Here is a 14,185-nt window from a genome sequence, read left to right on the forward strand (position 1 = left end):
TCGTAATGCTGTGGCCTAACCAGGCGTGACGCAATGCGACAAGTTGTAATTTATTCATCCAAATTGAAAGCTGCATGACACAACACAATCACAGCCAATCGGAACAAGACAATATTAACACTCCTCTAAAATAATTCCACAGCAATTAATTTAGCATGAACCATGCAACGACTTGAGTCAAATTTTGTTCTGTAGATAATTCCATTTGTCTAGAGTCTATTTTTGTTCCAATGATAGAATGTTCAGCATTCAAAACACTCATCAGTGATGACGTCATTGTAATGTGCACATAGTGAATTCCAATTGGTATCCTTTTTAATATCTGTGTGCTGAATGTACTATTTACACTTCTTTCTTTTCTCCATGCACAGTGTGACACACAACACAAAGGTTGAGTCAACTTTTCTCCATTTTAACTGGTTGCGAGTGTGATTACTATATTGTCCACACCTGTTACTTGCCACAGTTGTGTCTAAATACAAATTACAGAAGCATCACATGCTTGAAAAGCAATTATTTCTTACAAATTTTGACAAGGTGCCAGTAATTTTGTCCAGTTCATTTTGGAGTTCTGTGTAAAAGTTGACTTTTCTTCTCTGTTTTTTTTTTTTTTGTGTGTGTGTGTTGTTGCAGTGCAAACAAAAACAATAAGAATGTGAAAAAACATCTGCCACTGGAACAATTTTCTGAGAGAAGTGTTGCATTTTCTGACAGAATTGCAAGGGTGCCGATATTTTTGGCCATGACTGTATGTACACAACCACCCTATAATGATAAAAATCCACCCAGTGATTTTTGTTAAATCCCTGTAAATCATAACCACTTTCTTTTCTTTTTAGCATTTAAAGGGATACGCACCAAAACGGGTCGCTGTGAACAGAGCTGTTTTTGACAAGGTAAAAAAAAATGTTGTTTTACACATTGTGACATTTTAACCAAAGTATGTTATAGACTTTTTACTAACTTGTGGAAAATGGACGTCCGATGAGCTCATTATCATTTAAAGGGACATGCACTGAAACAGGTCACTGTGAACAGAGCTGTTTTTGACAAGGTAAAAAGGGTGTCGTTTTACACTACCACTGAGAAATTTTAGCCAAAGTATGTTATAGACTTTTCATTAACTTGTGGAAAATGGACATCCGATGACTCCTTTAACCATTTATATCCTGCTCTACATTGCACTGCAATCATGTGTTAATTCTTATGTGCAGCAGATAAAAAACTTGGGAGACGGAACAGGATTTTAGACCAGTGAAATGTCACTGTGGGCGGAGCCCAGCACCTAAATATTCTGTTGCTAATTGCAAATGTGACAGGTTAGCACAAAAACTCAGATTCTCAGATTATGTGAATGAGATTTCCCTTTTACTTCATATGAATGTCTAGCTTAGGAACATTTCTGGAATTCCTAAAAAATTAGATAAGGTGGTTTTCACAAACATCAGAGAAGATGAGTTCATCCAACTTACCTATATCAGCGTCTTTGTGATTCTTTATGAATTCCGCAAGCTCAAAATTTCCAGCAATTATTGCCACCTTTAAAAAAAAAACACACACACACACACATGTATAGCATATTAGATTAATTCACTGGCTTTATCACAGTGTTCAGTTTTTTGCATAAAACAAACTAATTACTGGTAATATAAAAACAGAACAAACATAAAAAGAGTGCTTGCAGTCAGAACCACTGAATCAAAAATAAGAGCACCATTGCATAGCACATATAGTGCCTTGCGAAAGTATTCATACCACTTCATCGCTTTTTTTTTTAAGTTGCAGCCTTATGTTAAACTGCTTTTTTGCAAATGTATTAAAATTAAAAAACTGAAATAAGTAAAAACATGGTTATATGAAGCACCTTTACAGCCTTTTTGCTATGATGCGACAAGCTTTGCACATCTGCATTTGGCAATTATCTGCAATTCTTCTCCTCACCTCTTTACCTCTCAAGCTCTGTCAGGTTGGATGGGGTCTGGCAGACTTTTTTTTAGGTTTCTCCAGAAATGTTTGATTTGATTCAAGCCCAGGTTCTGGTTGGGCCACTCAAAGACATTCACAGAGTTGTCCATAAGCCACTCTTGCTGTGTGCTTAGGGTCATTGTCCTGTTAGAAGGTGAACCTTCTGCCAGTCTGAGGTTTTGAATGCTCTGGACTGGGTTTTCATTAAGGCTGTCTCTATATTTCGCTTTGTTGAGCTTTCCTTCTACTCTGACGAGTCCCTCAGTCCCAGCCACTGAAAAACAGCTCCACAGCATGAGGCAAGCTACCAGCAAACTTTACTTTTGGGATGGTACTCTCCAGGTGATAAGCAGTGCCTGATTTTTTCCATTACCATGATGCTTGGAATTGAGGTTTATTAGACCCAAGAATCTTATTTCTTACAATCTGAGAGTTCTTTAGGTGCTTTGTTGCAAATTCCAAGTGGGTTTTCATGTGTCTGCACCGATGAGAGGATTGAGCCCTGCCACACTGCCATAAAGCCCAGATTGGTGAAGTGTTGCAGCGATGTTTGTCCTTCTGTAAGTTTCTCCCATCTGCATATATGATCGTGGAGCTCAAATAGAGTGACTATCACTCTAACCAAGGTCCTTATCCATCAACTGCTCGATTTGGACATGAGGCCTTCTCTAGGAAGAGTCCTAGTTGCTCCAAACTTCGATTATGGATAATAGAGGCTACATGGTTCTGTGAACCTTCAATGCAGCAGAATTTTTCTGAAATCTTCCCCAGATGTGTGGCTTCATGCAATCCTGTCTCTGAGCTCTACAGGCAGTTTTTTTGACCTCAGGGCTTAGTTTTTGCTCTGAAATGCGTTTTCAGCTGTTAGACCTTTTATTGAGAGGTGTGTGCCATTCCAAATTATACTCATTCAAATGAATTTGCCACTGTTTAATTCCACTCAAACTGTAGTAACATCTACAAGTGATATGAATGCTCCTGAGGCAAATTGTGCCCAAAAAAGTGTCCCAGAAAATGAATACTTATGCAGTGGAACAATTTTACAAGTTATTTTTAATAAATTTGCAAAGTTGTTACAAACCTTGTTTTATTTTGTCATTATGGTGTATCAAGGGTAGATTGATGTGGGAAAAAAGTTATTTAAAACAGTTTAACATAAGGCTGCAACATAACAAAACATTTTAAAAAAACATGACAGGGTATGAATACTTTTGCAAGACACTGTAGCTGCAAATCAGTTTTTCCAAACTATAAAAAGTGATCAAAAGTGTCACACGATCCTTCAGAAATCATTCTAATATACTGATTTGCTGCTCAAGAAACTTATTATCAATCTTAAAAACACTCCTGCTTAATACTTTTGTATAAAGTTTGATACTTTAAAAGTCTTTACTATTATTTTTAAAATTAATCTGTCCTTACTAAATAAAAATCTTCCCCAACCCTGAATATCTGACCACAGTTTTTGAACGTGTGTGTAAATACCATAAAATAGTGCAGCAAGAACTGCCTAATATCTCCTTTTGCATTTGAAAATAAAAATGTCATACAGGTTCTGAACAACAGAAGAGTGAATAAATGACAGAATTTTCATTTTTTGCTTAACCACGCCCTGCAACGCTTAATGTATCCTCAAAAGGGCCTTCACAGCACTGAAACAAAAAAAAAGTTTCAACAGCACGACTACCCATTCAGCAGAGGTTCATTTCTACTTAATGGCTTTAATTTTACCCCCCCTTGAAAAAGTTAGTTACGCAGTCTATTATAAGATCTATAATTTACACATCAGTCTGGTCACCAAGTCTGGTCGTGAGAACAAAACTGGGTTTTAAATGGTGCACAAAGGCACAGTAACCCATTACGCTTGTGGCTTTTGGAGTAGTATATTCCTAAGAGTGATAAAGCACAGACTTCATTTACATTACACTAAATTAGTTGCTATGATTTACATAATGAGCTTGAGAAGAACTGCATTCCTTTTCTAATGAAATACAGTGCTTGGCTGCAGCTTAGAGCTAATGCTAGATGAATTAAAATAAAGAATTAAATAGAAACAGCAACACAAAGGCAAGTCAATCGACACAGTAAAGGCCTAGTTTTGCAACAAATAGGTCAAAAAAATGTTCAACTGCTAAATGTACGAAAGAACACGCTGTTGAGTGAGAACCGGAACCTTTCAACGGTTTGCCGTTGACCCTGTATCATCGTTCTTAGTGTAAAAGGGTAACGGTAATACAATTTGCCCAGCACATTTTCGATTTTCCCGGGGAAAAGTCCTGTTTAACCAGGCGGATCGGAGCGTTCCAGCGGAGAGCCTGAAGTTTCATGAGCTGCTTAAATGAGTTGTAATCGAGCGATCGCCGAGGCGTGAAATATGATTTTAGCAGCATGAGATGAATAATACAGCGCATTAAACAACGCATCAGGAGAGCGCTGATATGTACATTACATAAACACTTCACTCCTACGTCAGGTTTGGAGTGAGCAGGGTCAGTTCAAAGCTTTAGAGGTTGTAAACTGAGCAACTAGCACAACGAGGCCAGCCATGAACGCTAAATGTAGCAGCAAATGTTCGACTTGATGCGTTCGACTGTAGAGCCGACTGCAAAACTAATGATCTCAGCTCTATTTTAATGTTTTTGGAGGTTTGCCATTGGATTAGTGTTGCGATATGTGCCATCTTGCTAATAAAAGCCACAGTTTTCCTTGAGGCACAAACAACAACATATATTTCAGTACTGTAAAGGCATACATCCAAACCAAGTATTTTTCCGCTCTGAATATTGCATGCAAAACAGAAAAAGGTGTTTAAACTATAACCATGAACTAAAAACCATAAAAGCTAAATGGCATATTGTCAGAAAAGCTGGATGAACAGGTCTTTGCACTGTGAAATCAAACTGTGAATAAAAACGCAATGTGGCAAAAGAGCAAAAAGGATATGGATATTTCTGTCAAGGAGGATGCATTTCAAAGGGTTAAGCTTTTATTATGTGGGTGGTTTAGTACAGTACTGATGTTGGCGTGTTTGCTATTAAAGGGTTTACTGTACATGTTATTTTGCTATCAGCATTTGCTTCGAGGCTTAATAATTCACTTCATTATGATAGTGATATGAGGGGTGGGGATTATGGGTTAGGATTATGTGATTTTAATAGCAACCGAACTCAAAATAATCAAAAAATGTAATTAGAAGTGGGTACTTAAAAGATTAGATCTTAAAATATTCCTATTGTAATATATCGCAGTGTAAATGAAATGAAATATTATGAGCTCCTGTGTAATGACTGTTCCTGTATCTTGTAAACATGTGTGTGTGTCATTTTTCAGTACTTTTATTTAAGCTGCATCGTAGTACATCATATGTAGTTTGAGTCCCTTGAAAAGTATAAAACACTGTGTCTCTGCATTGTAATCAAAACATTGCTGTTTGTTTAAGGTTACCGACTAGCACGGCAACAGTGGCTGAACCAATGGCGTGAATATAGGGTGTGGCTATCTATTTTAAGAAACCTGTATGAAAACAATCACTGGAATCACTTCACGAAACACAAAAAAGGTTTTTTATGTTAGTTGTTCATAAATGAATGCAAATTTTTGCTAAATTATGTTCTGCTTAATGCTTTAATGTGTAAAATTTAAAGGAATAGTTCACCCAAAAACGAAAATTCTGTCATAAATTATTCACGCTCATGTCGTTCCAAACCTGTAAGACCTTTGTTCATTTTCAGAGCACTATTTTTGATGGAATCAGAGAGCTTTCTATATTTAGCTTTCTAAATATTTGTGACCCTGGACAATAAAACCAGTCGAAAAACACGTTGTATGGGTCAAAATTATTGCCAGAAATCATTAGGATATTAAGTAAAGATCATGTTCCTTGAAGATATTTTGTAAATTTCCTACTGCAAATATATCAAAACTTAATTTTTGATTAGTAATGTGCATTGCTAAGAACTTTATTTGGATTTTCTCAATGTTTGATTTTTTTGCACCCTCAGATTCCAGATATTCAAATAGTTGTATCTCGGCCAAATATTGTCCTATCCTAACAAACCATACATCAGTGGAAAGCTTATTTATTGTACGCATTGTATTATTAATGTATATATATTAATTTTAAAAAAACTGCCCGTTATGACTGGTTTTGTGGTCCAGGGTCACATTTGATCCTTGAGAATACTCAGCAACAGCAACTCTAACAGACTTCATGTGTAGGTGTATGAGGTATGTTAAATGGTTTAAATTAGGCTTTTCTTAACAATAATTCACATAAAAATGAAAATAAATGAGTTTCTTTCTTCTGTTGAGCACATAAGATGGTTACCATCAACTGCTTAGTCACCAACATTCTTCAAAATATCTTTTTATGTGCTCAACAGGTTTGGAAGAACTTGAGGGAATTTTTCATTTTTGGATGAGCTATACCTTTAAACCTTATCTGTTTTATTCTAATGGTATTTCCGAGGCATAAACATGTTTGAGTTAATACGCTTCTGTCAGAACATCAGAGCAGGCGTTTGCCAGTGTTTGTGACAATATGCACTAATGACTATTGACGTAAAAATCACTTCAGTTTTAGCTATGATTCTAATAATACAGACTAAATGACTACTGGCACAAATACGACTTCAGGGTTTTTTTTCACTTTTTTCAGTATTTCTAATAATAATCACTAATGACTAGTGGCATTGCAGTCACAGCCATTATTGAAGGCCACTGAACAGTAAACGCAACACTCTCATCAGCCCATGGCCACAGACTTGGATCATGTCCATTGCTGTCAGACAAGCAACTGAATGTCACAATCTGACATTTGAGAAAGAAACTCTTTAAGTAAACAAACAAAACAACCAGAGATTTTCCTCGGATGAAAAAAAACACACCAGCCACTGAAACATTTAAGAAAACTACAAGAACTCATTTGACGTTCATTATTTCCCCTCTCTAAAATCGAACTCCTAATTATCCGAAGATACCAAAAACCCATGCGAACAAACATAATAAAATGATTAATTACTCTCACGCTCACTCATTGTTCTCTAAGTGCTGTCTTACATAATGCCTGTGCTTTTATGTGACATTCTGTCTAATTAATTAAGAACTCTGTGCGACAGAACAACAAACAGACACAAGTTCATTCTGCGCTTACGGTTGTGTAATTTTGTAAAACAGCAAACCAACAAAATTTACTCAACTTCCATGAGCAAGGTTATTTGACAGGTTTCAGTTGTTAAAAAGTAACCAAGAAGCACGTTGATGTACCTGGAAGGGCGTTTGTCCTCGATAGTTCTTGACGTCTTTGTTGGCTCCGCGAACCAGAAGAACCCTGGCGCACTTTTCCTTCAGAAGAAAAGCAGATGATAGAGAAATGAATTCAACATGATCCAACTCTACAAGAAAACGCTCTACTTAGTTTCTCGACCTCCTAAGAGCGAAATTAGACACGTCACAAGGTATCCCGCCTCACCCAGATCCAAAAGTGACAGACTTCGCCCTCAGCTTTGTGAAGTCCAATTCAAGATGCTACAGTCTACACCCAAAGAGAAGGGAGAGGGGGTCTCTGCAGCAATGCCTATGTGCATGTGTGAACGTGTATGTGAGAACCAAAAGCAGAAAGACAGAAAGAGAGAGAGCAAGCGAGAGCGAGAGAGATCCAGGGCTCTGTAGCTCTCCAGCCCACTATATCCAGCTGGATTCAACAGCCCACCCACGGAATGCCTCACCACTAAACTGACACACACACACAATCGCACACATACACACACACCTCCATTGCCTTCTCCTCCTACCTTCCTTCTAATACTAGTTTCACAGCTGCTGCCAGCCTTTGTATATGAGACATAATCACATGTGAGGATGCTGCTTCTATTCCCCGCACATGAAAATATCCCTGGCCTGCATTTGGCACCAGTTACGGGTTCCTCGTTGACATGGTGACGGATCGCCGCAATCGGGTTTAATCACAAACAATCGAGGCTCAAGAACCTGCCCTTGACTGCGCCGACTGACCAACGAGACAAATTAAGCATCTTTCCCCAAAGGCCAGCCGAGCGTCAACTTTAATAACAGCTCGTTGTGGCCAATCATTACAGACGGGCACTTCAAATAACGACCTCACTGGTCGGCTCAGGGTGGACACGGCGTTGTATGTGACCACCAGTGAACTCAAGAGCCTACACAAATCAATAAATGACAATTGTCATCGGCTGAGCCATTTTCACACCTTAAAATAAACTTTATGTTCTAATCATAAGACCAGGGGTGGTGTGGTTTGTTTCAAGTGTATTTAAAGGCACCTGCCATTCTGTGTAACACTTAGAAAAGCAATAAAATAAATAAATAAATAAAAAAACATGAATTTCTGAATCTGGCAATTCAAATGTTTTCCTGGAAAACAAGGAAAACTATTTTTCTTTGATTAGTGTCCTACAAATAGTACAGAATCGTGTATATATATATATATATTAAAAAAAAAATAATAATAAAAAAAAAAATATATATATATATATATATATATATACATATATACAATTTATTAAAAAATATACAACATATAAATATATATACTTACATAAATATACATGTATATATGCAGACATGCAAATTATGTACACACACACATACATATATTGTTTTTTAATTAACAACCATTTTTTTACATTATTTTTATTATATATATATATAGCCATAATTACACAGTTAAATTAGCCACAATTTTATGACTTTAATTAGTGACCTATAAATATATATATATTTTTCTTTAATAAGTGACCTAGAAATAGTGCAGTGGAATCATACAGTTCTGTTTGTTTTCATGTAAAAAAAAAATACTGATAATAAAATTAAATCATTTAACAGAATACATAACTGATTCTTACATTTAATAACAATATAAATATACACTACAACCCATTTAATGAGAATTTGAAATATATAAATAAAATTGAAATTTTGAAATTAAAATATGAATTAAATTGAAATATTATAGGTTTTCTCATTAGCTCATTAGCTATTCCCTAGTGAAAAATAAATATACTAAAATGTATTTAAAGGGGTCATCAGATGCAAAGTTCACTTTTACATGTTGTTTGAACATTAATGTGAGTTTGCAGTGTATGTACAAATCTACCCTATAATGATAAAAATCCATGCAGTGGTTTTTAATTAATCTGTAAAAATAATATTTTTCAAATAGAGCCATTCTCAGATGCCTGTCGATGTGGTGTCACACTGACAGAGGCCGTTCCCACGACAGTTGATTGACATGAGCATCTTACCTCAGGCCCGCCCTAAATCAGCTGTAACAGTCCGACTGCCATTGTTTTGATGCCAGAGCAGGGATGTAAATTAGACAAGAATATCTCTGATTGAGTGATTGAGGTGTTGTGTTGCTGGATGTAATAATGAACATAATGCTCGTCATTTACTCCCGACATCTGAGCCGCTGAAGATGCAATGGATTACATTTGTTTGTGAAGGGAATGCGCCTCCCGATCTACATAAATGCGTCTATGTTCGCGCAAATCATTCGTGATCCAGCTTCACCTACAGCAGAAGTGAGTATAAGGGTTTCTTTTTATGAATCTCTGCAATCACCTTTCCTAATAATGTGCTAGTTAGCAAGTTGCGCGGCTAAACACGCTAAATGCGGCTAAAGTAAACAAGCTCTCTGAGCACAGCTCGTCACTCCACAGAGAGAAGAGAGGGGCGGGGCAAGCAGAGCTCATTTGCATTTAAAGGAACAATCCCTCAGAATGGGATGATTTTTTGCAGAGCTGATTTTGGCAAGGTAAAAAGGGTGTTGTTTTACACTACCATTGAGAATTTTTAACCAAAGTGTATTATAGACTTTTCATTAAGACCCTAAAGAATCATATCAACTTGTGGAAAATGGGCATCCGATGACCCCTTTAAAATCCATTTATTTCATGCGAAGTATACTACAAACACATTTACATATTATGTACATCATATAAAATACCCTGCATTTCTACTTTTAATATACTAAACTGGTATATTCAAAGTCTGCTAAACTGGAACAACTAATTTTGTACTTTTTTATTTTCTGTACACAACACAGAAAAAATTTATTAACCACCCAGCCAAAATTGTATGATAAAAAACACCAAGTAAATAAAATAAGTTATCAAAATCTTAAGTATTCTCTGCTCTCAAATGTTGGGGGCGTGTCCGCTGGCGGCGCTGAAACCACACCTACTTACAGGAAAGCTGCCGCCTCTCTCAACTGCCAAATACCGCCAGTGGAGGCCGAGCTGTTTTGTAAATTATTACAACCAGGTAATATTTTAGGCACAGCTACCTAACAAACTGTAACTCTAACAGTAATGACGGACAGTAACTCGTGATTAAGCGTGCAAACCACTGATGCTAATGCACTCTAGAAATTATAGTGTCAGGCGAAGGCCCATGCTCAGTGTCTCCAGTGTGTCATCGAGACATGATTACAGCCCGCCCAAAAAATTTAACTCCACAATTCAGTACTACATAGTCTTTGTGACGCATTTTCAGCAATACATTTTTAGCATTTATAATGTGTTTAGAATTAATTCCCTGAATTGCCTTTACTTGGACTTTAAGACAGTACAACAAACTGAGTTCTATATTTCTCACTTTTTCAGATCTCATATGTAAGACTTTACTAGAAGGACACAAAAGAAAAACAAAAAAGTGGGATACGCTGTGGATGTGAGATCAATACGGCCTACGACACAGCAGGAATATGATGTTATATATGGAGCAACAGTGAATACTGCTAGCACTAGCAGTTCCACAGACAATGGCGCCCATGCTGCGACCCTGAGCCGACGGAGCAGACTAGATCTCCCACAGAGGAAACATAAGGTGATTATCTGCCTGGCTGCTTAGCGTCATGAACGTAATGGGCCGTTGTCCATTCATAAACACTGAATGCTGGTGCTAATAGTCTTGAGCGTTCCAGCTGATTCCAGTTCAGCTTGAGGTTTATCATGGATAGAATGGAAGACAATGGTGAATAATGACCAGTGTAATTAGTGGCAAAATTAGTGGCAATCAGTCATTGGCATTTATACAAATGCCATTATTTCCGCTTAGTGAGGCAAAGATATATAAGCATATATTTAAAAAAAAAAGTATATTTTATGCATTTTGTTATAATATTATTTTTGTATTAGTAAAAACAGTGCAGAATCCTAAAATTCAGTTTGTTTTCTATTAAAAAAAATAAATTAACGCAATAATGTACAATACAGGTGAGGTCAAAAGTTTACATACACCTTGGAGATCTGCAAAATGTGAATTATTTAACCAAAATAAGAGGGATCATACAAAATGAATGATATTTTTTATTTAGTACTGACCTGAGTAAGATATTTCGCATAAAAGATGTTTACATATAGAACATAATAGTAGAATTTATAAAAAATGACCCTGTTCAAAAGTTTATTTTGATTCGTAATACTGTGTTGTTACCTGAATGATCCTCAGGTGTGTTTTTTTGGTTAGTTATAGTTGTTCATGAGTCCCTTGTTTGTCCTGAACAATTAAACTGCCTGCTGTTCTTTAGAAAAATCCTTCAGGTCCCATAAATTATTTGGTTTTTCAGCATTTGAACTCTTTCCAGCAATAACTGTATGATTTTGAGATCCATCTTTTCACACAGAGGACAACTGAGGGACTCATACGCAACTATTACAGAAGGTTCAAGGAAACACAATGCATTAAAAACTGGGGGTGAAAACTTTTGGAATTTGAATATCAGGGTAAATTTAACCTCTTTTGTCTTCTGGGAAACATGTAATTATCTTTTGTAGCTTCCGAAAGGCAGTACTAAATGAAAAAAGTATGATATTTAAACAAAATAAGAAATTCATTCTGTTCAAAAGTTTTCACCCCTGGCTCTTGGGGTGCATTGTTTTCCTTCTGAAGCACTAGTGAGTGTTTGAACTTCTGTGATAGGAGATAAAAATTCTGTTTTATATTTTAAATTAAAATGTTTTATACTTTAAATTTCACCACGCTGATTAAATAAAAAACTCAATAAAAACTCCCACAGATCATGTTTTCATGCCATTTCAAGTCTTACCAAAGTGATTATATCTAAGTGTGTGAGTTATTTACTTGCTTTTTTAAATTAGTATTCCCATTAACGGCAATATATTGTTCATTCAGACTGATTTGCAAACACGCATGAACACAAGAGGCAGGATTTATCGCATGAACCAATCACAGCCAATCATAATCAGTCACATCCAATTATCTCACGGTAATAGGTTTTCCAAATAACGTTAGTTCTATCATGAATTAAAACATGTTTGTTTTCTTTTTTATTTTAAAGAAACATGTTTTACAGTTTAAATACCAAAGATGCTCCCAGAAAGTTTCCCTGCTGTGCTCAATCTCAGCTCTCCGGCCCTGGGGCCATTGATTTTTTTCCCCTTGAAACGTTATTGATCCACAAAGAGAAAACAATGTTTTTTTTATATATTCTCCTATTGACAGCGTATTCTGTTGTATGACACCAATAACCTCTGTTTATTGACTAAATGGAGTTGACTTTGGATCATTAAAGGTACAGTGTGAACACATACCTGTTTGTACAGAGCACAGATATGAAGAGCCGTATTCCCAGATGCATTTTCCACATGCATGTCAGCTCCATAGAACAGGAGATGCTCCAGATGTTGGATGTGCCCATATCGACAAGCCTGACGAACAAAATAGGAACAACTAGTTTCACACATGATATCATTTTAGTGAGAAAAATGGATCTTGTAACAGCTTAAAAATTCATACAGCAGCCTACGACAGATCCAAAAGTCTTTTGAAACATAAAAACATAATTAAGCCTTCAATACGCCGTCATTTCATATTTTTCAAAATGTCTAAAAGTAAACCATACATGCTGCTTTTCCGTTCTCCCAGTAGAGTGCGATCAAAAACGCCACGGAAACAATTTGACTGGCATCCTGCAGTCCACCTGTCACAACACTAGATGTCAGTGCGCTGTCACAACAGACGGACTTGATGATGCGTTCAACTAGTTTGATCTCGTCATCTGTCCATTAACTGAACAAAGCTGCTGTCATATAAAACTGCAGCTCTGTTATAGTGTTCCACTGATGCATATATTAGCCCAACAGAAAGCTTTTTCATTGACTGTCACCAGCTAACTACTCATAATGTGAAAGACAGCGGCACCTGGTGGATCTCGTGCCAGCCGTTCTCATCATGGCATCCCACGCTGGCATGGGCACGCAGCAGGACCTCGCAGCAGCTCGGGTCTCCCCCTACAGTTACTGTATGGTAGAGTGGAGTCAAGCCCTGCCGGTCCTTATAGTCTGGAGACGCTCCCAAATCCAACATCGTCTGCAGAGGGAAAAGAGGATTAGGTTTTCTTCAGAGAGGAAAATACACCAAATATGATATTATGATTATGTTTTAGCAGAGACTTGTTTTTGGAAGGGTCTTAAAGGATGAAAGGACTATTTTTTTTTCTTGTCACTGGCTTTCATGCCACAGCTCAGGATAGTTTTAGTGATGGGACTGTGCGCTGGGACTTTCTCAGCTTTTTTAATGCGTCCATGTGTGACGAGTCAAATTAAAATCAAAGGCTTCTTAGCTTTACACTACTGTTTAAAAGTTTGGGGTTGGTCAATTTTTTATTGTTTTTGAAAGAAGACTCTTATGCTCAACAAGGCTGTGTTTATTTGATTAAAACTACAATAAAACAGTAATGTTGTGAAATATTTTTACAGTATCAAATAACTGTTTTCTATTTAAGTATATTTTAAAATGTTGTTTATTCATGTGATGAAAAGCTGAATTTTAAGCATTATAACTCCAGTCTTCAGAGTCACATGATCCTTCATAAATGAAACAAATAAATTTGTATTTAATAAATAGATTGTTTTTAATAAATAGAAATAGATCTAATAAATAGCATTTATTAGAAATGGAAATCTTTTATAAAATTAAAAACATATTAACTGTCACTTTTGATTAATTTAATGCATCTTTTCTTGCTGAAGTGCATTCACTATAATAATTGCCAAACACAAAATATATTTTATAAAGCATAACAAATATTATAAAACTCACAAATTACTGTGGAAAAATATGCAAACATGTATGCAAAACAATACTTGCATGTAAACTAGTGATTTCAAATTGATTGATTGTGATTAATTGCAACCAAAATGAAAGTTTGCGCAAACTA

At 36.3% G+C, this 14,185-nt stretch overlaps 1 protein-coding gene across 1 annotated transcript in view; it reads right to left on the reverse strand.

Moving 5' to 3' along the window:
* The window catches only part of shank2b (SH3 and multiple ankyrin repeat domains 2b), a 122,148-nt gene that overhangs the window by 74,021 nt on the left and 33,942 nt on the right, over window positions 1-14,185 (reverse strand). The window contains exons 7-10 of the mRNA XM_051099366.1: window positions 13,168-13,335; window positions 12,558-12,674; window positions 7,231-7,308; window positions 1,473-1,539 (exon numbers count right to left, since the gene is read on the reverse strand). Coding sequence (XP_050955323.1) covers window positions 1,473-1,539; window positions 7,231-7,308; window positions 12,558-12,674; window positions 13,168-13,335 — 430 coding nt within the window. The remainder of the gene's footprint in view (window positions 1-1,472; window positions 1,540-7,230; window positions 7,309-12,557; window positions 12,675-13,167; window positions 13,336-14,185) is intronic.

Source organism: Labeo rohita, chromosome 25 (assembly GCF_022985175.1).
Source record: "Labeo rohita strain BAU-BD-2019 chromosome 25, IGBB_LRoh.1.0, whole genome shotgun sequence".
Classification (NCBI taxonomy): Eukaryota; Metazoa; Chordata; class Actinopteri; order Cypriniformes; family Cyprinidae; genus Labeo; species Labeo rohita.